General features: G+C 52.7%; 1 protein-coding gene and 1 non-coding gene across 2 annotated transcripts; one reads left to right on the top strand and one right to left on the bottom strand.

Moving 5' to 3' along the window:
• Window positions 1–242: 242 nt before the first annotated feature.
• MAP1A (microtubule associated protein 1A) lies at window positions 243–20,560 on the bottom strand. Its single transcript, XM_068550458.1, has 7 exons — window positions 20,323–20,560; window positions 19,261–19,362; window positions 11,260–11,342; window positions 10,841–10,981; window positions 2,521–10,615; window positions 2,146–2,366; window positions 243–1,809 (listed from the first exon to the last, which is right to left on the bottom strand). The coding sequence occupies exons 1-7, from the start codon at window positions 20,558–20,560 to the stop codon at window positions 1,654–1,656; spliced, it is 9,036 nt and encodes a 3,011-aa protein (XP_068406559.1). The 3' UTR covers window positions 243–1,653.
• Window positions 20,561–26,364: 5,804 nt separating this feature from the next.
• LOC137752669 (small nucleolar RNA SNORD88) lies at window positions 26,365–26,453 on the top strand. Its single transcript, XR_011071257.1, has one exon. It is a non-coding gene; the product is annotated as a small nucleolar RNA SNORD88 (small nucleolar RNA).
• Window positions 26,454–26,753: the final 300 nt, after the last annotated feature.

The raw sequence follows: 26,753 nt of genomic DNA, 5'->3' as shown, positions 1-26,753 counted from the left end.
AGTTCCTATTACCCATACTTGGGCATTCTCACATATTTTCAGAAATTATGCTGGCTTCCCATAACATTTTCTCCCTTCACCCGCCCTATATTCTCTGGCTTCCCTGGGTCCTGGAACTGCTTCCAGTCATCGAAGGCATCAAGATAAATGACCATGCTGGTAGAAGCAGAGAGTTAGAAGCCAGGGCCCAGCAACTAAGCAACGTGTGGAGTCAGAAAAAGCCTAAGCCGCACTACAGCGTCTGTAATGAACTTGATTTATTGTTAGAGTTGGAGGTGGCTCCGTTACAGCAACTGGGAACTGTAGCAGGGACGTGTTGGGGGGGAGCAGAGCACAGCAGCACGAGAGGGTGGGAGCTAGGAAGAACACAGGCGGTCTCGTTTTGGTTTCCACACAGTCATTTGGCAGAGAAGCTGAGCCCTGAAGAGCGTCTGGATTTCTCAGTCCCGAAGTAGTCTGGCAGGGCTGCTTATTGGCTTGCTTGGGGTGAGGTCCTCTCCTGGGGTGGTATTTTCAGCCTGTTTTCATCTCACTCAGTAGGAGTTAAGACCTAGCTCAGCTTTCTCTCCCTCTTTCCTTCCTCCCTCTCATTTTCCCCAAGTCCTCTGGCATGGCCTCCACCTCCCAGATCCTCTGTCCAAGAGTTTGGGGCTGGAAAAGCAGCCAGCGTTCCCATTTCAGCTGCAGGAAGGCATAGTGGAATGTTGGGGGAGTCACACATTGCTGGGGTGTCACATGTTAGGATGTCAGGCAGTGGCTTTTTAACCCATTACACACCAGGCCACAGCAGGTGACCACATGCAGATAAGCCAAGCAGGTATGAGAAGGGATCAGGAGAGTTGGAATGGGTGGGTGAAAACTTCATAAGGTCAGGGAGCTTGGAAGAAGTCTGGGATTGGGGCTGGGCTCTCCTTGCTCCTTTGTGCTGCCCAGTAGGCCTGGTCTGGGCACAGCTCTGGGATGTGAATGGTATGAAGCAAGGGCCGGGAGGATAAGCTCCTTTCTTCTCTCACCAATCTGTTGGTCAAAAGAGCTTCAAGTTTTGGATTGAAACATTCAGATACGGAGGGAAGCAGTGGGACAGTGTAGCAGCAGCGTACCCCCCAGACCCCTGCTGGGACCCAGACTCTGGTGGGGAAGGGAATGGGAGATGGAGGAAAGGATGCAGCTCTGGCAACCTCACTGACAGTATCCTGCCCCCAGGTCACATAAATTACTATTGGAAATCCTTCCTTGGGATGCTAAATACATAGATTAAGATAAAGAGGTCCTTGGGGTTGGGGATATGATCTCCCTCCATGAGGGAGGAGGTTGCTCTCCGAGATCCATCCTCACTCCCCACCCAACACCAGCATTAGGCAGTGCTAAGAGAGGGTGTCACTCCAGGGTTCTCAGGCATCAGATGACCTTGTATCCTAATTTTGCACCCTCCCCCTATCCTAATCCTCTTACCTTTGGTTTTGAGACTCCTTTCAGGCATGGATGAAGGCGAGGGACAACCCCTCCCGTTTAGCCCAGCCCAAGTTCCCACGAGACATCCTGTCCCCCTCGCCCCCCTCAACTCCCATGTCCCTCAACCCCAAAGGACTCGGCAGTAGCCATTCTCTAAGGGGGCTGGGGGAGCAGATCCTTGGGGAAGGGAGAGTGGTTCTTTCAGAACTCAATCTTGCAGGCTGGGAAGGACTCATCCTGCATGACCACGGTGCTGCTGCTCGCCAGGACCAGAACGTTCAGTTGTTGCTGCTGCTCGTGAGTCTGCTGGTACCACTCACGAGTCACCTCCGTGTCGTGAGTAGGGATCAGAGTTACCTAGGTGGGAGACAAGACATGCCTGAGGTGAGGATGTGAAGTCGGGGGATGGGGCACCTGATGGTCCAGGAGGTAGTCCCACTCCCGTAGAAAGAGCTCAGTCCTTTTATTTTATTATATTTTATTTATTTTTTTGGCCACGCTGCGCGACATGCAGGATGTCAGTTCCCCGACCAGGGATCGAACCTGCGCCCCCTGCAGTGGAAGCGCAGAGTCTTAACCACTGGACCGCCAGGGAAGTGCCCCTCAGTCCTTTTATAAATAGAGACTGTGTTCCATTGCTGCCTCTGAGTCAAGCTTGACCAGACTACCTCCTTGGTGCTTCTTGCCACTCACCTGAAGATTCTCCCCCCACTGGGCCTTGCCCTCCAGCAGGGCATCCAGCACAGCCCGGCTCGGCTCGCCATTGGCAGGGTCATTCCCACTGACCACATAGTAGGATGCACGCACTCGTCGGAAGAAGTCAAGGTCAGCAGTCTTGCCACTGCAATGATTCGGGATATAGGCAAGATCCACATATACAGGGGGGCCAGAGCCGCCCTTGGAACCCAAGGCCGCTGTAGAGACAACACAGGACTCATTGTAGAGGGAAAGTAGAACTCTTTTGGCAACCTTCTTCTTCCCTCCCACCCTCCCTCTTCCACTGGAGCCCTTGACCAGCCACACCCAGCCCCAAACCACAATCTCTCCCACTTTCCACGTTATACTTACTTGGTCCTGCCTTGAGTCCATTGACTAGGCCTTTGGACATGGGGCTGTGTCCATCCTTTTCCTCTGCTGGGGTGACCTGGCTTGGAGTGCTGCGTGGTCGGGGTGGCACCCGGGATGCTCGATCTGCAGTCCCTTTACCAGGGGTGGGTGAGCGTTTTCCCCGAAGATCCAGACGCTGGGCAGGAGACGCTGGTTTGGCCCTGCCTGGGGCCCTGCGGCCGACTCTCCCCTGTGTCTTCTCCTTCTCCCGTAGCCTCTCTACCCTTCCAGACTCTGAGCCGAGCCCCTCGGGGTCAGCCATGCACACGTCAGGGCGGGGAGGGGATGGGCGAGGGTCTGGCTGGGGGATAGGGGGTGGGTCATGGCCAGGCCTGGGATGGTGAGTCCCACTAAACCCACCAGCTTTGTCCACAGGCAGGAAGTCCCCATCTTCATCTGAGTCGAGGGCTGCCTCAGCTGTGATGGATGGACACTCCTCAGTTTCTGGTGGAACGTCAGAATCTGACTGCGAGGAGCCCGAGTCGCTGACTGACGTCGGGGGTGTCTCATCTGCCACGGGGCAGGGGCCCCCTGTGGCCCCTGCAGCCCCCACCCGACGCCGCCCCCCTCTCCCTACCAGCCGAGCTTCCTCAGTTAAGAGGTCACTGTCATCCGTGGATCGAGGCAGAGGTGGGTTCAGAAAGGATGGAGAGAGCTCCCCACAATGGGGCCGGGGCTCAGCAGCACATCCCTGGGGCCCAGCCTCCATCTCAGGGGAGACACTTCTAGGTTGGTCTCCAGAGGCCCCTCCAGGGCACAGTGGCTGCTCAGGGGAGAGCAGCGTGTCAGGCCTGGAGCTCCTCTCGGCTCCCTCAGGCCAGGCCCCACGTTCCCAGGTGGGGCAGGCCTCAGCCTTTCCTTTCTCAGCCTCAGCTGGGGCAGGGCCTGGGGGCTTGGGGCTGGTTTCCGTTGGGCCATTGGTGGCACGATCCCTGGAGGGGCCCTGTAAGGGGCTTGGCTTCCTGGTGGCCGCCCCTGAGCACTCCAGGCGGCAGGGCAGGGTGCCCTCATCCATGTCTCCAGGCAGGCTTGGAGCCAGAGCTGGGGCCAAGTCCAGTGAAGCTGGAGGTGCTGGGCTCAGAGGAGTGAGGTCCCAGAGGCCATGGGCAGCTGGTTCCATTCCTGGGACCAGCTCTACAGACCCTTGTTCTGCAGCCTCCAGGCCGGGAGGGAAGCGCTCAGCCACACTCGAAATCACAGGTGTGGTGGCCTCAGAAGAGGAGCCTTCAGATAGGGCTGGTGAGGCAGGTCGCGGCAGACTGGAGAGAGGGGCCCCAGGAGAGCTGGGTGATGGGAGCTGGGGCAGTGAAGAGTCCAGGCTGGGGGCCTTGGTTACTTCTAGGTACTCATCATGCCGGGCTCTGGTGGGGGGCCCTGGAGCCAGAGCCAAAGCTCGGTCACCAGAGAAGGCAAGGGACCCACAGGGTGCCGAGCGGGGTTCCGCTGGAGAGGGCAGCTGTGGAGGAGCTGGCTGCAATGAGGAGAAGCCAAAGGCTGATGCAGGGAAGTCCAGGCTGGGTCGGGCAGGACCCAGGTGTGAGTCCGAGGAAGGGCTGGTATGTGCCTCACTTTCAGGCCACAAGGTGGAGGGGCCTGCAGGCATGGGTTGTGGGGGACTTGGGGACTGGGCCTCTTTCTCAGGCTGCTCCCGAGCCCCCTTCTCCAGCTCCAAGTCACTAGTGCTGTCATCCCAGTGACCACGGCCTGGTTCCTTGGGGGATGGGGTTCTCCTATCTGGGCTACGGCTCAGGATGTTACCATTAAGTGGGGGGCTTGGGCCTTTGCTCTGGGGGATAGGAGCACGGGGGGGTATTGCAGGTGGGGTGAGGCTGGGATCCACGCTTGGCCCTGGCTCAGGCTCCTGCTTGGGGGGTACGGTGGGTCCCGCCAGAGCTGCATAGCTGAAGGTTGGAGTGTCGAATTGGAGGCGATGGGGTGAGACAGGAGACGAAAACTCCTTCTCTGCAGATGTGCTTCGGCCAGCAGCCTCCTCCTTGGTTGAGATGTGTGGGGGCCAATCCCCAGCTGCTCCAAGTGGAGGCTCTCTAGTGGGGCATGCAGGGCCCAGCCCAGTGAACATCATCTGCTCATAGATGTCTGCGTACTGGAAGCTTCGCTCATCGGGATAGGGTGTGGGCTCTCTCTGCTCTGGCTCGGTCTGCTCGGGCTCCTTAGAGGCATGGCTCTTGCCGGCCTCTGGGACCTTTGACCTGCAGGGGCTGCTGTCAGGAACCTCAACCCCACCTTCTTCTTCCCTTTCCCCTTCAGCCTTGCGGTAGTCCTTCCCTAGGGGGGAGTACGGCCCACCTTCCAACTCAGCTGCCCCCTCCTGTACTGCAGCCACCACACTGTCATACTCGGCTGTGTCCCAAGAGAAGGGCGCAGGAGTGAGTGGCTGTGGGGCAGGTGTTGGGGGAGCTGGAGCTGGGGAGAGGGGTGCAGGGGGCAGGGGTCTGTCCTTGGGCACCCATGGTGGGATGTCAGCCAGCCATGAGGGGGCGGTGGGCTCATTCCTCATGGGTGGCATGGGCTTAGCATCTGGGATAGGGCTGTCTTGTCCTGTGGCCGGCGGAACCCTCTGTCCAACCATCTCAGGTGGGGAGGCCGGAGGAGAGATGATCTCAAAAGGGGAGCGAGTCAGCTTGTCCTCTTCCTCTGGTGGCAGCCCAACTGGTGACTCAGCAAGCCAGCGCTCCACCTCCAGCTCCTTCTGTGGTGAGGGCTCCTGGAAGCCCTTAAAGTCTGAGGCCCAGGGACTCTTGGGTGTATGCTCCAAGGGGGGCACTTCCTGCTCATCATCCGGCCCCTCATCGAGGAAAGTGCTCTCCCGCTCTTCTGTGAACCGTGGCCGGGCCCCCTGGCCACCCAGCTCATGAGGGAACCAGACCTTCCGCTCACAGCTCAGCTCCCTCCAGTATGTGTCCTGTTCCAGGACCACATCCTCCCTGCCCCTCCAGTACCTGTCCTCCTGCTCAGGAGATGTGTCCTCCCATGTCCGGGCAGGCTCCTTCTGTTCTCCAGCTGGCTCTCCTCTGGCTGGAGATGCTTCTTGCCACTGCTGGACCACGTCCTGCTCCTTCCAGCACTTCTCGTCCTGCTCCCGGGCCTTGTCCTCCTGCACTGGGCTCTCTTCCAGCCCCAGAGCTTTGGTCTTCTCCAGCAGAGCTTCTTCCTTCTGTCCCACAGCCTTGACTTTTTCTGGAGATTTTTCCTCTAGGATCTTCTCCTTTAGTGTCATGGTTTCATCCTCCTGCACAGGACTCTCCTGCTCCTGAGTTTTGTCCTTCTCTTCCAGAATCTTGTCTTTTTGTTCAACAGCCTTAATGTTTTGTTCCAGAGCTTCACCCTTCTGTTCTAGGGCCAAGTATTTTTGTTCTAAAGCCTGGTCTTTCTTTTCCAAGGCCTTGTCCTTCTGTTCTGGGGCCTTGTCCTGCTCAGGGGCTTCATCTTTCTGTTCTAAGGCCTTGCCCTTCAGTTCAGGGACCTTGTCCTCTGGAACCTTGTCTTTATGTTCAGAGTCTCTGACTTTTTGTTCTAAGATTTCATCTTTCTCTCCTGGGACCTTGTCCTCCTGTTCCAAGGTCTTGCCTTTTGGTTCTAAGTCTCTGTCTTTAGGTCCTAAGTCTTTGTCTTTTCCTTCCAGGGCCTTGTCCTTTTGTTCCAGGGCTGTGTCCCTATGTTCTAAGTCTCTGCCTTTTTGTTCCAAAGCCTCATCCCGCTGTTCCACAGCCTTGTCCTTTTCTTCCAGAACCTCATCTTTCCGACAGATGGCTGTATCCTTCTGCGCCAGACTTCTGTCCTTCTGCTGTAGGACTTCATCCTTTGGCTCAGGTCCCTTCTCCTTCTGCTCTGGGGGTCTGTCTTTCAACTCTGGAACTTTTCCTTCCCACTCCATGGCAATATCCTCCATGGCAGGGCTTGGCAAGGACTCAGGACTCTTGGTGAGGGAGCTCTCGGGTGTCAGAATGTGTTCACCATGGCTTGTGATCATTCCAGGTGAGTGCTTCCCATCTCCCAACAGTGTAGAGTGAGAGAAGGAGCTGGCAGGTAATTTTCCGTCAGGGCTCTCATCTGTGACGTCTGCCTGTGCAGCGTATCCACTGGTCCCATCTGTGGGAGGTGACACTGTGGCTGCACGGGCTTCTGGAATAGACACAGGGGCTAGGCGGTGAGAGGTGTCCTCAGTCTGCATCAGAGGCCCTTTTTCTTCCTTTCCAAGGGTTAGTTCCCCAAACTGGAGGGTGCCAAGGCTTTCTGGAGACAGCTGCTTAGAAGAGATATCCAGAGAGGTCTCCTTGCTGGGACTCTCTTCTGAGAGAGAAAGCGACCGGGTGTCTTCTGGAGATACCTGTGGCCAAAGGTCTTTGTGTAGGTGCTGCTCTGTCAGGCCACAGGGAGACCTAGGGATGGCTTCTTGGCTGGCAATGTCTGGGGAGACCACGCTGAGGACAGAGAGGGACTCCACCTCTTCAGGGGAGAGGCCTCGCTCAGGAAACCGGAGCACCTCATCTTTCTGAGGTTCACCAGGTTCTTGGTGTGATGTTCTCAAATCTCTGGGAAGGGCTTCTGTTTCCAGAATCAGCCCTGTGGGCTCTCCCACCTCCACAGTCTCAAAGACTATTGCTTTGTCCTGTTCTGGCAGCAGTTGGATGGTACAGCCTGCATGTCCTCCAACAATGCTGATGGGTGCTTCCTGGGCCTGGGGGCTCCTGGGAGGAGGCAGCTTTCCTTCCTCCTCTGGTGTGCCCTCTTCAGGCCCTGGCTTGACTGTCCCTTCTGCAGCATCTTCCTTGCCCACACCTGGTGTACGCTTAGTATCTCCCCAGGAGTCTGCTTCCTGAAAGTCTTGGGGCTCAGAATTTTCTTCTACTGGGGACTGATGAAAGGGCGTGTGGGTGGCACTGGGTGGGCCAGATGGTGGGGGAGAGGCCATCTTCACTGTGCTGTCATCTGGGCTGAGGCAGCGCTCCTCCGCTTCTCCAACAGCTGGTTCCCCTGGATGTGGGGCGTGCCCAGGGGCAGCAAACATCATGGGTTCATACTGACCGTGAAGTTTCTCAGACATCTGTACATTTGCGGTCTCCTCCTCTTCCTCTACCTCTTCCACAGCTCTCTCTCCAGACAAGCCTCTCCGTACAATCTCTCCTCTCTTCTCTGACTCCCCAGTCACAGAGAACTCCTCACAGGGTGGTGATTTGAAACCTTTGTCTTCTTCCAGTGAGGAGGTGGGTGAGATGGTACCAGCAGATGGCACGTAGTCCAAGCCTTGAGTGGCTTCCGTGTGGGATGAGGGGATGCTTGTGACCGTGTCAAGCAGCAGGGAGCTCTTGCCTGTCTCCTCTGTCTGGGGAGCTGTGAGTGAAGCCACGGACTGGTCCTCAGCCACGGATGTGGCAAAGGAAGAAAGCTTGTCACACTCAGTGATTGAGGTGGCTGAGGACACATGCTCCTCTTCAGCCAGAGGGGCGGCCACCATGTTGGGGGGGTAGGTGAGTTCCGCCTCTGGCGCTCCATAGCCTTTGCTGGAGGTGGTGGGAACAGCATTGTCTGCAGGCTGGCTAGCCTCAAAGGGGCCAGGCCCTTCAGGCCCAGGGAGGTCATAGGTACCTGTAGGAAATCTAGGTGGAGCTGCGCGCTCCTCCGGCTCATCGTGGATCTCCTCATCTGAGATAGTCTGCTCGGTCTCTGAGTAGCCAGGGATTGTCTCGTCCTGGATGTAAGAGACGTGCTCAGTGGCTCCTGCAGGGGTGGCCAGGCTACTTAGGAAAGACGAGGTCTCCTTCTCAGGGGCCTTGCCTTGGAGTCCTAGTTCCTGGCCCCCGAGAGCCTCCCTGCCCCTTGGCGTTACCGTCAAGGCTTCTTGTATATGTTTTTGGTAAAAACCCTCAGCCTTTGTCTCTTCCTCTTCCTCCTCGTCCGAAGGGTGCAGCTCCTCCATTTCCTCTAACTCGGCCTTCTCTATCACATCCTCCTTTACCTCAGGTTCACTTTCCTCTCTGGCTTCTGTTCTGTCGGGGAGCCCCTCTGATTCCTTTGCCTTCTTTTCCTCCCAGGGAGCTCTCTCTTTCTCTGTTTCAGCCCCAGAGTCTGGGCCTCTGTCCTTGCTGCCTTGTTCCTCAGGGATGTCTGGGACAGCCTCTTTCTCCTTTATCACAGGCTCTTCTGGTTCCAGCCCTGGGACAGAGGGTGGTGCCCCCGGGGCCGCTGTGCTTGGGAGTCCCTCCTCTGCAGTGTCTGGGGGGAGTGGTTTCTCTCCTAGTCCTGTGTCCCTTTGTTCAGCCAGCAACCCCGTCTCCTCACGCTTCAACTCCTCAAAGTCCTGTGTGAGATCCTCTGGTGAAGACAAGGCCAGCTCCCTTGTTGGGAATGGTGCAGCCCCCTTTTGGGCTGGGGGTGTCCGGGGCTCAGAGGACAGCTCCTTCTCCCCACGGGCAGCCCGGCTCTTCTCCATCTTGACTCTGCCGGGGGCCTTGGCTTTGTAGAGGGTCTTACGTACCTCAGGGGTAAAGGGCTTCAGGTCTGGCTTGGAAATCTTTTTGACCTCAGGTTTGGTATCTTTCCTCTTCTCCTCCTTCTTGGCATCCTTCTTTTCCTCCTTCCTTCCTTCATCCTTCTTGAGCTCCTTCCTCTCCTTCTTGATCTCTTTCTTCTCTTTGTCTTTTTTCTCTTCCAGCTTTGATATCTTTTCTTTCAGGTGCTTCTTCCCCACCTTGTCTTTGATCAGCTTTCGCTTCTCTGCCTTCAGTGCCTCACTCGACTCTGTCCTCACCCTCTCAGGCTTGGCAGGCTTCTCTGGGGGCTTCTCAGATGACTCCTTTACCTTCTTCTCTGTCTTGGCTAACTCCTTGGCCAGTTCTGAGCGGGCCTCCTTGGCTCCCTCTTCGGCCACCTCCTCCCGTTTGGCCAGCTTGCCCACGGCTGTCTTGGTTGTGGCCTTGAGGCTCTCCTTGCTATCAGCCCGCTGTTTGATTTTGCTGGGTTTGAGGTTGGGAGGCACAGCCCCAGTGGCCAGCTCCTTCTGCGTGGCCACGGGGTAGCGCAGGAAGTCCAGGTGTCGAAGCTTTTCCAGGCCCTCCAAGATCTTGTTCTGGGGAGCATTCCCTGGAAAAAGCACACGCACAATCTTCTCAGTGGGGTTGGCTGGTAGCCAGACCACCAGAGCAGTGATGGAGGTCAGGTAGGGCACCGAGATCTCAGCCTCCTTCCCATTAGCCAGCACAATGCCTGTCTTAGCTTTACTGTTGCCTGCCCACTTTTGCATGAGGAACTGCATCTCCTTGCTATCTTTGACAGGGTTGAGGACGTACATGTCCAGGCGGCCCACACCCATCTTGTGGAAGAGGGTCAGCGGCTCGATGGTGTTGCTGACCACACGGTAGAGGGGCTCGGCCTGGATGCCTAGGCGGTTTAAGTGCTGCAGAGTGAGGCAGGCCTCCTCAATGCTGCGCTTGGCCTTCCGTGAGGCATCAGGCAGCCGCAGCTTATCGGGCACGTTGAAGAAGACGACTCCAAGCTCGGGGGAGATGAGGTTCTTCACCCAGTCACTGTAGCTGCTAGAGCCCTGGGACTGCTCCTCCTCCAGTTCTGCCACTTTGCGCTGCAGGAGTCCGTTGATGCCTGGCAGGTTGTCTGCCCCGATGTGTGTGAGCAGCACGGAGTCAATGCGGTCCAGGTGCCGCACCAGCTTCCAGAAGCAGGACTTGCGATCAGAGCCGCCATCCACCAGGATGTTGAAACCATTAACGGCAAAGAGGGCAGAGTCTCCGCGGCCGCCAGGGAAGATGTAGCAGCATGGCTTGGAGAGCTTGAGGAAGCCCCCTGAGGTGGGGGGCTCCAGCAGGTCAAAGGGGGATGGCACATCCACGGTCTCAGAGACGTACTCGGAGAACTCAGCCACGCCATCCATGGTGGGCAGCATGGGCTCAGGGTTTAGCCGGAGGTGCAGGGTCTCTTGGGAAGTGGATAGTCCCAGGTGGCTCCAATCACCCTCCCCTAAGCAGGACACAGTGAGGAAAGCCTGGATCCCAGGGTCTCTATTGCTGAGCAATTGGGCAATCTAGATGAAAGGGAGATAGAAGGCTGATCAGGTCATTGGGGTTATCGCAACCCAACTCAGACTGAATCTGCTAATCTCCATCTCTCTCTGAGGTGATCTCCTACCATTCTGCCAGCATCCCTGGTGGTCAAGGAATGTGGGATTTTCCCTTCCTTGGATCCCTCCCCGCAGCTCTAGTCCTACCCCATGTTCCATTCCTCCTAGACACTCAGACATAGAACTTACCTCTGGGTTGTGAAGGACCTGGGCAAAGTTTTGATAGGAGTAGGTGCCACTCTGTAGGATAAGGTCTCCCCCAGGCTCTAAACTTTGCCCACTCAAGATCAGTAGTTTGTGAGCTGATGGGCTGCTAAGGAGGTGGTGAACCTAGAGTGGAAGGAGAGGACTGGTCACAGAGAGAGGAAGCCCAGGGAAGGGCACAGAATGTTCCTGGTCCCCCTCAGTTCTGCAAGGACACGCTCCCCACTGGTAGCCCCACAGCACCTCCAGGATGGGGCTGGGATTGTGAGGCAGCTTAGATGGCAGAGAGAGGATGGCTCAAAGCCAAGTCCGGGAATTCCTGGCCTTACAGCAGTAGCACTGGCAAGGGTGGGTTACGGCACTTTCGGCAGGCCCTCATGGCAAAGCACAGGCCCTGGCCTTACCTCGGAGCTGATGCTGTCGGCACTGGGGTTTACCAGGACGATGGTCTCTAGGATCTCACTCTGGTGGCAGAGGGTCCTCTGGCCTGAGGGAGAGATGCAGGAATTTGTATCGAAGGAAGTGGGTATAGACTAAAATGGAGAGGCATTGTGTAGGGCAGGAGAGGAAAGAATGCACTGTCAGAAAACGGGGCTTAGGGGAAAGAGAAGCCTGCTTATCCTGAGATCCTGCCGCTCTGGCTACTGCTGAGTAAGGTCTAGGGACTGGCTCCTGCAGCCCTTCCCTTTCAGGGTTTCCTCCTCCCCTCTCCCACAATGGCTGTCTTCTCCCTCCCTTCATCTGCCACCCCCTCTGCCTGGAACTCCCGCCTCAGACTGCCCTGGAGACAAGAACCTTTTGTCCCTGTCTGTCCCTCTCGAGCACTAAGCTCCTGGTGCTGCCTGGGGATGGGGGGCTCAGCTGAAGGGAGGGCCTCTCGGAGGATGATCCTCACTCAGCTCTGTCCTCACTAGCTTGCCTCTGCCCTGGGCTTTCTTGCCAGAGTGCCTGGAAATGAGACGGGTGCTTCTGTGCAGTGAGTACAGACTCTTCATCCTCCTTTCAAACCCCCATCCAAGGCCAGAAGTCCCATTCCAAAAGACTCAGAGAAGTCTGCGCTATCTAAACCCTTGGGGGTTGGTTACAATGCAGGGGAGAAATAGGACCTCTTGTCCTGTGCTCTGGTTCCTCAGAGGCCGAGCCTGCACTCACAAACATGCACACAATCATACTGCTTCCACCACCAAAGGTTTCACAGCTCCCCCTCCCACCTCACCTTCATGTCCCCAGGCTCCAGAAAGACCTGGTTCACTCCCCACAGCCCATCCCTTTCAAACAGTTTCTCCTCTCATCCTTGCACCTCTCCTGTGGGCCTTCTGTCATGGAGAGGGGAGTCTGGGATTCACAAACAAGAAACAGATAAGGCAGGAGAGGTTCAGAGTGTTCCCCAGGCTATGGAGGAACATAATACACCGTCAAATCCCCTCTCTACTTCCCTTATCCAGGCTCACATGAAACACCAAGCAATGCAGCAAAGAAAAAAAGTGCCAGGTTAGACAGGAGATCCTGAAGAAGGATGCTGCCATCCCGTTCCTGCCCTTACCAACTGCAGCACACAGTGGAGTTACCTTACAAACATGGAGTTGAACAGATGGTCTGGGGAGTGGGCTGTCTGGTGGGATATTGGTGGGACATAACCTGTCCCCCAGACCCTCTTCTGTGACCCAGCGCTCTCTCCTCTTTCTGGGGCTCAGACAAGAGGACCCTGGGGCCAGGGCCCGCTTTGTTAAGCGGAAGAGCGATGGTGCCAGGATCGGGCAGATCTGGCAGCACTGGGCTGCAGTTGCAGCTGCGGGGGAAATGAACTAGGGATGGTGTCAGAAGACCAAGCCCCGCACAGTGTAGGTGGGGCCCATGAGGAGTTCAAGCGTTCTCTTCTATTAACTTGGGAGTTGAGGGACACTTTGAGGTCAGTTCAGAGGATGAGAACCACCTCAGAGACATGCATGGGCAGGGCTTGGGCAGGTGAGGGATGAGGGATATACCATGGTTCGGGGAGCGGCCGGCCCTAGGCTGGCTCTAAGCAGTTTAGCTTAGAAGGGCAGTTCCTCTCCCCCAACACCCACTCGCGACACACAACACGAACACACAAGGTCACACATTTGAGCTAGGAGGGCCAGAAAGAGAAAGATCTGGGGTACAGATGGATTTGCTTTCTATCTACTACCCGCCTTCCCCAGTCTACCATTCCCTGCAGTCCCCTAGACTGGCTTATAACCACTAGACTTCTCTGATCCCAGTACTTGCCTTGGCGCAAGACCCTACCCCTCAGCCACGTGCTCTCCGGTTGTGACTGGCAGCTACATGGTTTACACCTTGTGCTCCCCCTTTTCAGGCCTGGGGGAAAGCCCTGTTTCTCTCTTCTACGCACCCCGCAATCCCACTGAAGGCAATTGACTTGTTTTTCCTCCTTCTTCGGAGAGGACACCTGGTGAGGCAGGGGCCCGTCCCTTTGCCAGAGATGGGGCTGGGGGGTGGGCTGCGGGTGCTGAGGCTGAGCGGGCGGGAGGGCAGGTGTCTCCGCAGGGAGGCGGCCGGGGAGGGGGGGGGCGCCCGGGCAGCTGCAGTCTGCCGCAGTGTGTGAGCGAGTGTGAGTGTGCGCGCTGAGCTCAGGCTCCAGCTCCGCCCCCACCCCCATCCCCCCCCCCAGCATGACAAGTCATTTTCTTGGCTGCCTCTACACGGGGGGCGGGGAGGGGGGGACGCAGAGAGGGAGAAGGAACTGGCTTCTCTGTTCAGAGCCCCCATCTTGGGACGGGAAGCAGAGATGAGGTGGGGGGGGGCGTGACTGGGAACCTGTGGGGTTGACAGGACGGGGAATGCGGGGCAGCTGCTGGGGAGGGAGTGCTCTCAATCTCCGGAGCGGCCTCTCCATCCCCGGAGGGAGCCAGAAAGGGGGGCTCGCAGCCCAAGTTTCAAGCTCGTCGCAGGGAATGGGTGTGGGGAGCACGCTGCAAATAGGTTGGTCTGTGAGGAGGCGCATGCCACGTCTTAATGACCCTTTCCTTCCTTCTTTTCCATAGTGTCCCCACCTTCCCATACTTGGCAAAAACTCGCAGTCCCGTTCACCCCCCAGCATAGGAGCAGCTGAGCAATCTAGCAGCTGACACCCAGAGACCCTCCCATCAGGTGCCTTCCCATAACATCCGCCTTTCCCTCAGATTCTTCTGCCCCTACCAAAGACAGAGCCCCCAAACGCCACCAGAGCCCCAGGCCTCGGGGCAGAGCCAGTGACACCACCCTCTGCGGCTGCCCCTAGGCGGCTGGCTCCCAGCTCAGCCCAGCTCAGCCCACGAGGTGGCCTGTCACGGTCCCGGCCCCATTGGCCTCCGCCTGGTTCTGGGTCCAGGCTGGCCCCACAGCCAGTTCATCTCCTCTCTCTGTTCCCCCCACCCTGCCCACCCCCGCTGGGCTAGTTCCAGACATACCAGATGAAGTATCAACTCCCTTCCCATTACCCGCATCCCACCTCCCTATCACAGCATCCCCCGTGCCCCACGCCAAGCCCTTTGGTTCGGTTCGGTTCTTACCCTGGGGTGTGGGAGAGAGACCCTCATCGAGGCTGTGGCTCCGGCCTCAGCCGGCAGCTTCAGGGAAGAGTCTGCGGCACTAGGGGTGGGAGTGGGGGGGGGGCGCTTGATGGTGAGGGCGGCGCCAGGGCGGGGAAGAGGGGCTGGTCCATGACGAGGCACTGGAGACTTAACTGTTTCTTTGCCTTCACAATGTCAGTGCTCTGGTGCTTCTGCTTGGCTGGGAGCTGAGGAGTTGTCTAGCAGCTCAGAGCCAGGGTGGTCTCCAATGGCCCACAGGGCCCTTCTCCCCCAACCCCGCTTAGTTAAGAAATATTCTTTTAGCATCAGCCAAAAGACCAAAGCCCTGTGCTACACACTGGGGGGACATAGGAGGTATGGGCTGCTTGGGCCCTCCCCCTTCTCTCCGGAACCATCTGCTGCCTCTCCCCTCAGACTCGGGGAGTGACCTTCAATCCCTGGAGGAGCAGGAGACAAAGAGGCTGGGGGCCTGAAAGCATGGGGTAGGAGTGAGGGGGGACTACTTGAGAAGGCTGGGGACGACTGAAGGGAGGGAGTTGCGCTGAGCTCTGCTGGCTTCTGAGCCACAGCTGTAGAAACGGGGTGGGAGTGCAGAAATAAGTCTCATTTTAGGTTGGAGGGTAGTTTGAAATTCTGGAGTGGACACATGGTCCTTGGTCCATCTCTAGCCCATCGGGGGTGGGGCACAGGGGCCCTAAGACCGCATACAATTCTGTGCCGATGCAGCACAGCACAGCAGCCACACAGGCACTGATGCTTGGGATTCTTGGTCATTGGGTATGAAGAGGCATTTTCTGAAGATTCAGGGCACTTTCTGCCTTTCAGTGAAATAGTTAAAGGGATGAAGGAATATCACCAGGGCCCCAGGCGTACAAGATTTTCTTACTCTAGGCCAATTATTAAATGTCACAGAAAGTACTCTTTGGACTAAAAAGATCTTGTAATGACTTTGTAGGGTGTTGGGTCCCTGTTCTCCTTGTCTCTGCACTTTGCTATGTCTCTTTGATGTCTCCATTTTATAGGATCTTAATCCTTCTAATATTGGCCCTGTTTCCCTTAGTCTCTACCCCTGTCTCAGATTTGGTGACACATGCTCTAGGACTCAAAGAGAGGACCTGGAGAGCTCCAGCACTTAGTTCCAACAGGGCAATGCTCATGTTCCCACATAGTCCTTCCCTGCCCTCTTCCCTTCCATCAACCCTCCCCAGTCCTGGCCGATTGCTATTGCCTTCCTCACAATGACATCCACCCACTCTTAGCCCAGCACCATCCCCACCCTTGCCCCTGGCTGCCAAGAGCTGCTTTTGAAGGTCAGAGAAGCCAAAATAGTCTCTGCTCTCAGCATCCCCATCCCCCCTAAACTGCCACCAGAGGAGAGGAGGAGCTGAGTCACCAGTGCAAGGGGGGAGGGGGACTCCAGAGGGGGAGGAATCCTTGCTGAGGTCCGGGGATGCAAAGCAGCAACATGGCAACAGCCCCACTTGGATAGAGAAGGCCAGCTACAGAGATATACAACACAAAGCAGGCTGAGTTCCGAACATCACAAAGGGGAAACACCTCCTTTCTGCAACTTCATAGTTCTTATTTCCTCCCACCTCAAACCTTCCATCTCCTCCCTGCTTTCTGGAGCTTTCTGGAGTGTGCAAAAAGGGAAACTTGAGTAGACATGTAGCTTGAGAACAAAATAACATTTCTCAGCCCAACACAGAGCCCACCCTTATTCTCAGCTGTTACCCCCAAGGGCCACACCCTGGGCAAGGTTCCAACTCCCAGTGGAGTTTTCCTTCAGCCCTCACACTCTGAACAGCCACCCACCACAACCACACCTCCACCCGCTGTGTTCCTTGGCTCTGCTGCAATGAAATGGTGAGACGCCAAAGATGAGAGGGAGGCCTGAGCTCAGACACAAAGTGAGATCGCAAGTCCTGGATTTGAGACCCCTCTCTACCATTTTTTTACTAATCATGCTTTTCAACAAGCCACTTAAGCCCTCTGAAAGCTTGCTTCCTGAATTATAAAATGAGTGTAATATTAGTACCATCCTCCAATAATGCTATGAGGAGTGAATGACATAAAAGATGAAAAAGTCCTTCATTCCTAGAATCCTAAACCTGCAATGCACAAATACCACTGGAAGTCTGTCTCCCTTTTGTGGAAGACTTATGAGAGGTCACCTAGGTGATCAGCGAAATCCTAAACCAGAATCTCAACTCTAGAGTAACTTAGCTCCCAGGTAAACCCAGGTGCCTGGGAGGTGCCCTGCAGGAAGGGACTTAAAATACTCTTCATGTCCCTCCTTTCCCATTTCTGACAGCAATGCAAAACCCAGTTCTAGGGTCCAATGAGCTGTTGTATTAATTCAGAATAGTCTTCATGTTTGCAGAAGTAAAGGAACTAACACTTCCTGAGTGAGTGCATCAGTGGTGATGCAGAGTCAGACAGAAGGCTTCCAAACTGGTCCTCCAGCCTGTGTTTTTTTAGTCCTAGAATATCCATCATGAATTATAAATTATGAAGCCCTCTCCCTTTCTTATACATATAAGTGTGTCATTTAAGCATTTCTTATACATTTAAGTGTGTCATTTAAATGAGTGTCATTTAAGCTCAGTTTCCCACTGCTCTAATCGTTTCTGGGTTTGTTTTAAAATGCTTAGAAGCTCCAGATATTTTTGCAGGTGTTAGAAAGGAAGGCTCCAAGTCACCACTGGAGACAAAAGTGGTGCAAATTCACCTTGGAAAGCCTTTACCACATTTGACCACTAGAAGGAGCTGGGCCACTGACGCTCCATCAAAGGGTCCCCTCCTTTTCTGTGTGTGTGTGTGTGTGTGTGTGTGTGTATGTGTATGTGTGTAGGGGGTAGTGGCAGGAATGATTATGCTCTCCCTATCATAGCAAGATAAATTTTTGTCCTCCTTTTCAACATTTTGGCCCAGGGCTTGAGGAGAGGTGAGAGGGATGGTGGCCCAGCCTATGGGGTGGGCAGAAAGGATTAAATCATAAGGTACTGGCATATTCCATTGAGCCCATCCCAGCAGCCTGGTTCCCTCTGCCTCCCCACTAATGGAGGCTGAAGGGAGGGGAAGTGTCTGCAGCTGCCCTGGGCTGTTGTCTGCTGGGACAGCTGAAAGAGGAGCCAGCAGGGGTGGGGCTGTGGCTGTCTTGGGCCTTGTGGGGTTTTCCAGGAAATTCTCCACTATTCTCCAGGGACATAGGCCACCATGAAAATGTCCAAACCTAAAAAAACTCAAAAGTAAGCCCTGATCTTGGGTATAATGGCCCTAAGCCCATTGAGGACACCACGGTAAAACTCTTTGCTTGAAAAGATCTAGTAGGTGCTTGTATATCAGTGCATGTTTCTGAGAGGTCCCTGAGAGTAACTATGCATCTCCCTGTAAGTGTTTTCCCAAGCATCCCCAAATCTTAATCTGAAGACTGGCTAGGTGTTTTGGTTTAAGTTCTGTTCATTCTTACATCATTCCAGAAAGCATCCTACTCTTACATCCATGTCTAAAAGGACAAGGTTGGAGAATTCAGTGTGAATTAATAACATCAGCAGATACTCCCCAAACTTCAGTCATTAATTTCAAGCTGCCGTCCCTTTATCCAGCCTTGCACCAAAGCTCCTAGGATTAATAAAGTGGTAAAACTGTTGATTTTAAAATTATTAGAGCTAATGGAGGAAGCCATGAAATGAGTAACACTAAACAGAAGGCAGTCTCAAAACAGTGACTGGTTACCTTCATAGGAAGCCAGTCACATCAAGAAGATGCCAGCCTAACATTTTTAAAATGCTGCACATATTCCTAAGATAATGGAGCATTAGTCATATTAACCATGTCTTCTCTCTCCAGGAGCAGCAGAGGAGTAGGTGATCAGGGAAGTGACCAACCATGTGGCAGTTAGCAGGAGGAGCAGGAAAAGAAGGGAAGTGACTATCTATTATGCTGGATAATTGAGAATTATCTGTATAAGATACGAATTCAGTCATTTGATGGCAGTGACTGTTGAGTTGGGTGGATTTATATTCCGTAAAGACACTGGTGTATGAATTGGTTTGTCAACATTTACCAATAACATGAGCAGATGCCCAGCACTTTTATAATGGGGTGTAGGACTTTCTGCAGTCTCCCCACAGATATTGTCGTGGAATAATAACTCCTAAAATATTATTTTCTCAAATTCCTGATCATTTCTCCCACACAGCAGAATGGGAAGCTGCATCCTGTGAACTTTGATCTCAGTGCCAAACCTCAAAGTATGACTAGTTCTTGCAGCAGTAAATCCAGGAAACCCTGCTTCCACTCTGGATTTCATGGTGCTCATCAGCCTTTAGTACAAGGTTTCTGCTCTGCTCTGGACATCTGTTGACTGAGCCAAAGGAGCCAGAAACCCTGAAAGCTGGAGGATAGGCTGTGCAGCCTGAGGGAAAGTGCTAAGCAAGGATCTGGGAAGGTGAGTGGGAGGTTCAAGGGTCTCTGCAAAGGGAAGCAAGGAGGCCAGGGCATACAGAAAGGGGAACAAACAAAAAAAGTGATTTTTAACTTGGGAGATGACTGATCACTCAAGAGGTACCACATTCCCTTACTGCACATCAGTGGCTGTCCATAAACCACCCTCTTCTCAGGTAGAAATTATGTTCTCCAGGCTTCCTCCACCATCATACCATCTGTCTGCGAAGTGTACTGGGTATGTGGGGATAGCTAAAGAGCTTTACAACTTTCCGCTCAGGAGTCCCTCCCTCCTCCCTGACCCAAACTTCCCACAAGACCAGTTCTGCCAGGGAGACTGGACTTCTGCTCTTCTGTGACCAGCCCTCACCCAAAGGACTGAGACAAATGACACTGGTTCCTAACCTTTGACCTCTGAGGAGAAGTGAGCTAGGTGCCGGGTAATGAAGAGTCTCAATTGTTGGTTCAAGTCAATGGATGATAAATCAATGTTCCAGGAGAGAATCCCTGTGAGAGAAAAAGAAACAAAGAGGGACCTAGATAAGGTCAGAGGGATTGGACTTGTAGGAGCATTTCCAAGCTCACAGAAGGGGTAAGGAGAGGGAGGGGATAAGGATGGCTGCCATGATCAGCCTCACTAATGTCTTTAAGAAATGTGGCTAGTGCCTATGTCTAGCTCCCATACTGTGCCTTTCTTGGGCTTTGCTGAGCCAGAGGGAGAAGGGCAGAGTTTAGGCTAAATTTGGTCATTAATGAGTTTGTATGTAGGAATTTTCTTGCGCAGTTGCCCAATTGTGATAGAAGTGACACCCAAGGGCCCATTCCCAGATACTAGGGACTGCCTTCCCGATACAGGTAAGTAAGATTCTAAACTCTCCTTGTGTGGCCCCCTCCTTGCCTCCACTCCCCCGCGGCATGCTTCCACCCGCAGGTGGCTTCGCAGCACTGCGCCACAGGCACTGGAGGACTGAGGAGCTTGTGGCCACGAAGGTCACTCTCTCAGGTTGGCCGCTGGCACTGGGATATTTGAGATTTGTCTGCGGCGTTCAAAACGCACCCTGTTCCTGTTCAGACGCCCTAAAGAAGAAACTAAGGTAGGGACATGGACTCTCCAGGGGGTGGTGACGACTTTCAGGACCTCTGGCCCAAGACACTGCGGTAGAGAGGGGTGTAACTAGAGGGCCCCCCACCCAGGCACTGCCCAGCCCCCCCCCTTCCCCACGCTCCCCCCTGCCTCAGGGAGATTGCGGAACGCCATGGGGTGTGCGGGAAGGATGGAGATGTGAGATGTTGGCAGCTTGGGAGGATATGAACGCGTGACACAGAAGATGCAGGTGACAGGGGCTGATGATTCAGATTAACAGGGTGCGCAGATCTCAGAAAGTGCACGCTAGGGATGGAGGATGCACATGGCAGAGAAGCACGGGATGGAGGATGTCCCGAGCGCAGCCAGAACAGCAAGCTCACCTTGCTCAAGGTGGGCCCGAACGGCCCTCAGCTGATTCTCTGTACCGATATCGCCGATCACGATGAGCAAAGAGTGTTTCCGCAGGTCCCAGCGTGCCGCCGCCACCGCGGCTCCGGCCTCGCACAGCGGCTCCGCTGGGTTCTGAGCCAGTGGAGAGCCGGGGCTTCGGAGCCCTAGCCCGGGACTTGTCTCCATGGCAACGTCGAAAGGCCTCCAGGGCCCAGCCTCGGTCTCCATGGAAACTCCGTTGGAGTGCTAGGCCGGCAGCATCCGCTGCAGGGAGAGTGCGCGCGGTTCTTAAAGGCCGGCGGCAGGAGCCGCTCATTGGCTGCTGCCTGTCGGGGGGCGGGCCAGTGGCGCCGCAGGGGCCGGGCTGGGGCCGCGTGCTCCGGCTCTGAGGTTTCGCTGTGCCTGGGGGGCGGGGGCGTGGCTGTCCCCCTTCTACCCCACTCGTTTTCCAGAGGGAGCTCCCACTCCGACTTGAGTAGGGATGGGGGCTCTGAGAGCCGGATAGAGGGGCGAGTCTATTGCCTCGGCGCCAGAAGAAGCTTCTAGTTAGGATATTTCCCGGATAAGTGCTGTCTGGCAATTCCGCAGCCTCGCCCGAACTGAGGGGAGCCATCTTGTCCCTCTCTGCCTCTGAGTTTGTTTGGGTGCATCGTTCTTTGTCGGTGTGTCTGTATTATCATTGTCTGGAGCTTTTTTTTTTTTTTCTTCTGTCACTGCCTGCCAGGGTCCTACATTGCGTCCTCGGTGTTCCTATCCTCATTGCCTCAGGCCCTGGGTGTGCTCTGGAAGGCTGTGCAGTATTGGAGGGACAGAATGACCTTCCGGCCCTGAGTCCCTGGTGAGTTGTTATTCCGAAGATAGTGGTTGGCTCATAGCCATCTCTGCTGAGTGCAATGAGCTCAGACTGCAGCAAGGGGGGTTTGAGTAAAACCCAGGAAAGACCTACCCAACTGCAAGTAATGTGACACAGTGAGTTGGGTAACCTTGGGAGACAATGGTATTACTTCCCCCAGGGAATTCTCAAAATAGAAGGGGCAATGTTTGAACCAGTGAAGAGGTTGGCCCTTCCAAAATTAAAACCAAAACAAAAGAAAAACCAGGGGATGTGAAAGAGGACTGAGGAGGCTGGCACCGTTTTATGACTGACTGGAACATCCTTGTAAAAATGGTGTGGTGATGTAAGTCTACCCTCCCCCTTTCCTCAGTGTGTCTCCACCACCTACTCTGCACTCCAGTGTCTTCTTTTACACAGGATACTGAATCATTCTGTATGTGTATGTATCAGACAGAACCTGTCTTTCACCCTAGGGCTCCAGCAGCACTTTTTGGGGTCCCATTTGCCTTATACTTTCCGGATGTACAGGGAAGAAAGGAGCACGGCACCTGATTCAGCAAGGCTGCATGTGAACCACGTTCTCATCCACCTCCTCTCTGGAGGCCCTGAGGAGGATTGGACAGTGTCTGCATTTTGAGTACCTCACAGCAGTCCTGGTTCCTATCATGGAACATGTATTTAGCAAAATATCCAATCCATTCTCCAATTTGGGTATTGGGGCCCTCCCTGAAATGAACATAATATGTCAATTACATCTCAGTTTTTAAAAATGGACAGGGCCCTGAAAATCCTTTTTGTAGCAGAGAGGGAGAAATAGTACTGGCAGAACATAAGACGGTGGGGATGCCTCACCCTATATGACGCATGAGACAATGCTGTGCTACACCTCCACCCCACCATTTGCAGATCTGAATCTGGCAAAGAGCACAGAGAGATGTGCAAGCCTCCTCTTCTGCAATCAGAAAAGAGTGCCACGTGGAGACAGAGCCAGAATAGGTTGTAGGGAGAGGAAGGGGATAGTTACCATAGCAACTGTAGAGATGAAACCTTTAACTAGCACAGGGCCTCAGTATAATGGTCAGCAGCAGTTAACCATAGGCTCTGCTTTCATCAAGTCTGACAAAGAGGTTAGACAATAGATATGAATGGTATAGGGAAGGACCACGCACTGATCAGATGGTAGGGGCAGAAATTCAGGCCTGTGATCTCAGACCCTGCTAGAATTGGCTTTTTAAATAATTAGAGCTGCAGGGGACTTCCCTGGTGGCGCAGTGGTTAAGAATCCGCCTGCCAATGCAGGGGACACGGGTTCGAGCCCTGGTCCGGGAAGATCCCACATGCCGCGGAGCAACTAAGCCCGTGCGCCACAACTACTGAGCCTGCGCTCTAGAGCCCGCGAGCCACAACTACTGAGCCCGCACGCCACAGCTACTGAAGCCCGCGTGCCTAGAGCCTGTGCTCCGCAACAAGAATAGCCACGGCAATGAGAAGCCTGCGCATTGCAACAAAGAGTAGCCCCCGTTCGCCGCAACTAGAGAAAGCCCGTGTGCAGCACTGAAGACCCAATGCAGCCAAAAATAAATAAATTAATTAATTAAAAAAAATAATAATAATTAGAGCTGCAAATACGGGTTATGATAGTACTAAAAGAAAACTGTGGAGTGTTAGCATCTATGCTCCAGAATTTTACAACTGAAGACAGAAAACACTGATGGACATACGTACAATGCATCGAAAGCTGAATAAAATCTTTAAAGAAATACATTTATACATGAATTGAGAAGTATATGAAGCCCTATTTTGTGTTTAGGAATAGTTTGCTGTGGCAGGAGCATTCAAAGACCCGTCCATTTGAGAACATATGATATACATGATTGTGAGGCACATGCAGTAGTGTGTGGTGGTTATAGAGCCCACTGCAGTATTTCATTTTCCTGTTTACCCCTTGAACTGACTAGGTATGATCTTTTGGGAACTCTCCTATTCTGTATTCTCTTCCACACTCTTGTCATACAGCATTGGTAGATATAGCAGTTACAACCAATGCTTTCCAAACTATTTGTGATGAAGGACCCTTGAATTGTGGAAGGGATCTCTAGGGATCCATCACTGAAAAAGGAAGTTAGAGGGGGTGTAAAAGGAAGATGGTATTACAGGCTCTTTCCTTGGGTATGCACTGGAGTGGGCACAAGGCAGAAGATATTATGGATCATAAATGGTTTGAAAGGTAATGGTATCCTTGGCTAAGTTTAAGCCACTTAAGGGATTCTCAGCCCCCAGACTTTTGTCAGTTCATAATATGTAGTGATAAATACCCAACAGGTAAATCATATACATGCTTAACAAAGTAGGAGGGGCATCTCTAAATTTTTTGTGGAAATAATTTCATTTTTGGTATTTCAATTATTGAAGTTGTCCTCATGAGAAAATCAGAAATTTATTGGAATTAATTACACTCATTCTGAATTATGTATGTGTGGGAGAGGAAGGTACCATAATCCTTTCAATGCTTAGGGTCTCCATAGGACTTAAGCTAGCTCTGATAATTCATAAAGAAAAAATACTGGCTCCTCCCTGCTAGCCCAATGAATGTCATTAGTTTTTCTGGGGATATGAGCTCGTTTGGCAGAATTCCAGCTTGCTCTGCTGGATTGCATGGTCTCATCAACCAAAATATCCAAAAGGAGGTGTATGCAGCTCACATTCCCATCCTGTACTCAGTTCTGCCTATAAAGCATTCTTTACACAGAGAGAGGTGTGTTGGATTACAGGATTGATGTGTCAGAAGCTTATCCTTGGCTTTTGGGGAAAATGCTATGATCATAATACATACCAGCAACCATAGGGTCACTTCTTAGCATGAATAGCTGGTTTATCTGCAAAGGCACAGAGTGAAATAACCTCTAATGGGGCACAGAGTAAAATAATCTCTAAAAAGTTTGAGATGGGGAAGAAGTCTGCATTTATTACTCTATCTAGCACACAGAGGAAGCCCACAATAAACATTTGTTGCATAATTTTCCTAATTATTATTTGTCCCCTAAGTAATGGGAAGAGCAAAGGCACTGGGTTTACCCTCCTTGTGCAGAGCATTGCAAAGGACAATGAAGAAACTTCCCCTTTTTCCTCCCTCACTCTCCACACTCTTCTTTTTAAGAAAGTGATTCCCAAATGTGAGAAAGAAACATTTATGGATACTATTTTCTCTTTTCCATTCCATTAGCATCTGAAATGAAAGTTAGTGTTTGGCTGTGGCCTCTGGTAACACCTTTTCCTTTAGTCTGAATAAAGCTGCCTCTTACTGTAGGGATCGCTAAGGACTTTCATGTGATGGTTAAGAGGATGGTGGTACAGAGAATCTATATGTATAACTTAGTTTGGAGGCCATGCCTGTGTATGAATTAAACTTTGCATCTTTTTTCTTTCAAGATATTCATATAATAGAGTTACTTTCCTTCAAGGTATACTTGGGTTGCAGAAACTTTGTTCCCTTTACAATATTACAAACTCACAGATACTTTGTCTTCTCATCAGTTCTTTCTTTCTATCTAATATTTATTTATTTATTTATTTAGGCTGCACCGGGTTCCAGTTGTGGCACGTGGGATCTCAGCTGCGGCATGCATGCGGGATCTAATTCCCCGACCAGGGATTGAACCCAGGCCCCCTGCACCGGGAGCGCGGAGTCTTACCCACTGGACCACCAGGGAAGTCCTCATCAGTTCTTTCTTGAAGAGCCTTCATCATACATCCTAACTTCCCTTTCTAATGATACCTCCTGTAAGTACTTTGCATTAACCCCTTCATTCAGTCAATCTGAGCCATTTGCCTTTCCCTCAGCCATTCTTTTTTTATAAATTTATTTATTTATTTTTATTTTTCGCTGTGTTGGGTCTTCGTTGCTGTGTGCAGCTTTCTCTAGTTGTGTCGAGCAGGGGCTAATCTTCGTTGCAGTGCACGGGCTTCTCATTGTGGTGGCTTCTCTTGTTGCTGAGCACGGGCTCTAGGCACATGAGCTTCAGTAGTTGTGGCACGTGGGCTCAGTAGTTGTGGCACACGAGCTTAGTTGCTCCATGGCATGTGGGATCTTCCCGGACCAGGGCTCGAACCTGTGTCCCCTGCATTGGCAGGCGGATTCTTAACCACTGCGCCACCAGGGAAGTCCCCATTCTTGAACTTTCTGTTCAGGCTGCCTCTCTTGCCTTGAGTGTGTTGTTACCCTTAATTCTCATCTAGGGATTTATTTACCTTTACCTTTATAATTTACTTTATTTGTGGAATAAGGTTCCATCTCATCTCACAAAGAATTTAAGGAGTATGGCCTAACTCAAATAACTGCCTCTCTGAAACTGACTTCCTCACTTGCCAACTGTGTGAACTTAGGCAAGTTCTCATCCTCTCTGTGCTTCAGTTTTCTCATCTGTCAAATTATTAGTAATAGCACCCCACCTTAAGGATTATTTTGAGAATTAAGCGGGATAATCTTTTAAATATGCTTAGAACAATGCCTAGAATTCATTTTTTAAGTCATTCATCCAGTAATATTTATTGAGCACTTACTGTGTGCCAGCAAATAAAACACAAAGATCCCTGCTCTTGTGGAGCTTATGTTCTAGTTGGGGAGACAAATAATAAATAATAAATAGGTATATAGTATGTCAGAAAGTGATTAGTGCTGTGGCAAAAAAGAAAAAAATATGGTAAGGGTGACTGAGAATGCTGGAGCAGGGTGTGGTGATGGGGAAGAATGGTGAAGGGGCAGGAAAGATTGCAATTTTAAAGGGGCTGGTCAGGGTGAGCCTTATTAAGATGAGACTTAAGCAGACTTGAAGGAAGTAAGGGGGTTGGCCATTTGGGTATCTGGTAGTGAGTCTTGTAGGCAGAGAGGATAGCCAGTACAAGGTCCCTAAGGTAAGGGTATGCCTGGTATATTCAAGGCATAGCTGGAGCCCACTGTGGCTGGAGCAGAGGAGTGAAAGAAAGAGGAATAGGAGATGAGATTGGAGATAATAGAGGCCAGATTACATAGGGCCTTGTAGGCATTGTTAGGACTTTGGTTTTTACTCTGAGTGAATTAGGGAGCATACGCAGGCATTTGAACAGAGGAATGGTATGGTTTGATGTAGATTTTTACAGGATCACTTTGGCTGCTGTATTGAGAATAGACTGTAGAGGTTGTAAGGATTAAAGTGGGAAACCACTCTCATGATGTCCAGCACTGGACTCCGATCACCCCTGAGGATGAAGTGCCCACCGGACTTTGACACCTGGGGGTCTAAGGGGCCATGGTTAAAAACAATAATAATACACTGGGAAACCAGCCAGGGGACTTGCAGTAATCTTGGTGAGCAATGATGTAGCTCAGATCAGAGCAATGTCAGTGGAGATGGTGGGATGCTAGACACACAGTATTTTAAAGGTAGAACCAATCTGATTTCCTCCCTCCCAAATGGGGAGTGAGAGAGAAAGAGAGTAAATAGTGACTCCAAAGATAAATGAAAAACTTTTCAAAAGTTATCTATAGGAGGAAAGAAGAAACAGATTGTAAGGCAGCCAGGGATGGAAGGTAGACTTTTTGAATTTATC

This window comes from Eschrichtius robustus, chromosome 1, assembly GCF_028021215.1.
Source record: "Eschrichtius robustus isolate mEscRob2 chromosome 1, mEscRob2.pri, whole genome shotgun sequence".
NCBI lineage: Eukaryota > Metazoa > Chordata > Mammalia > Artiodactyla > Eschrichtiidae > Eschrichtius > Eschrichtius robustus.
The sequence above is the reverse complement of the archived record's forward strand: the minus strand, read 5'-3'. Positions and strand labels throughout refer to the sequence as shown.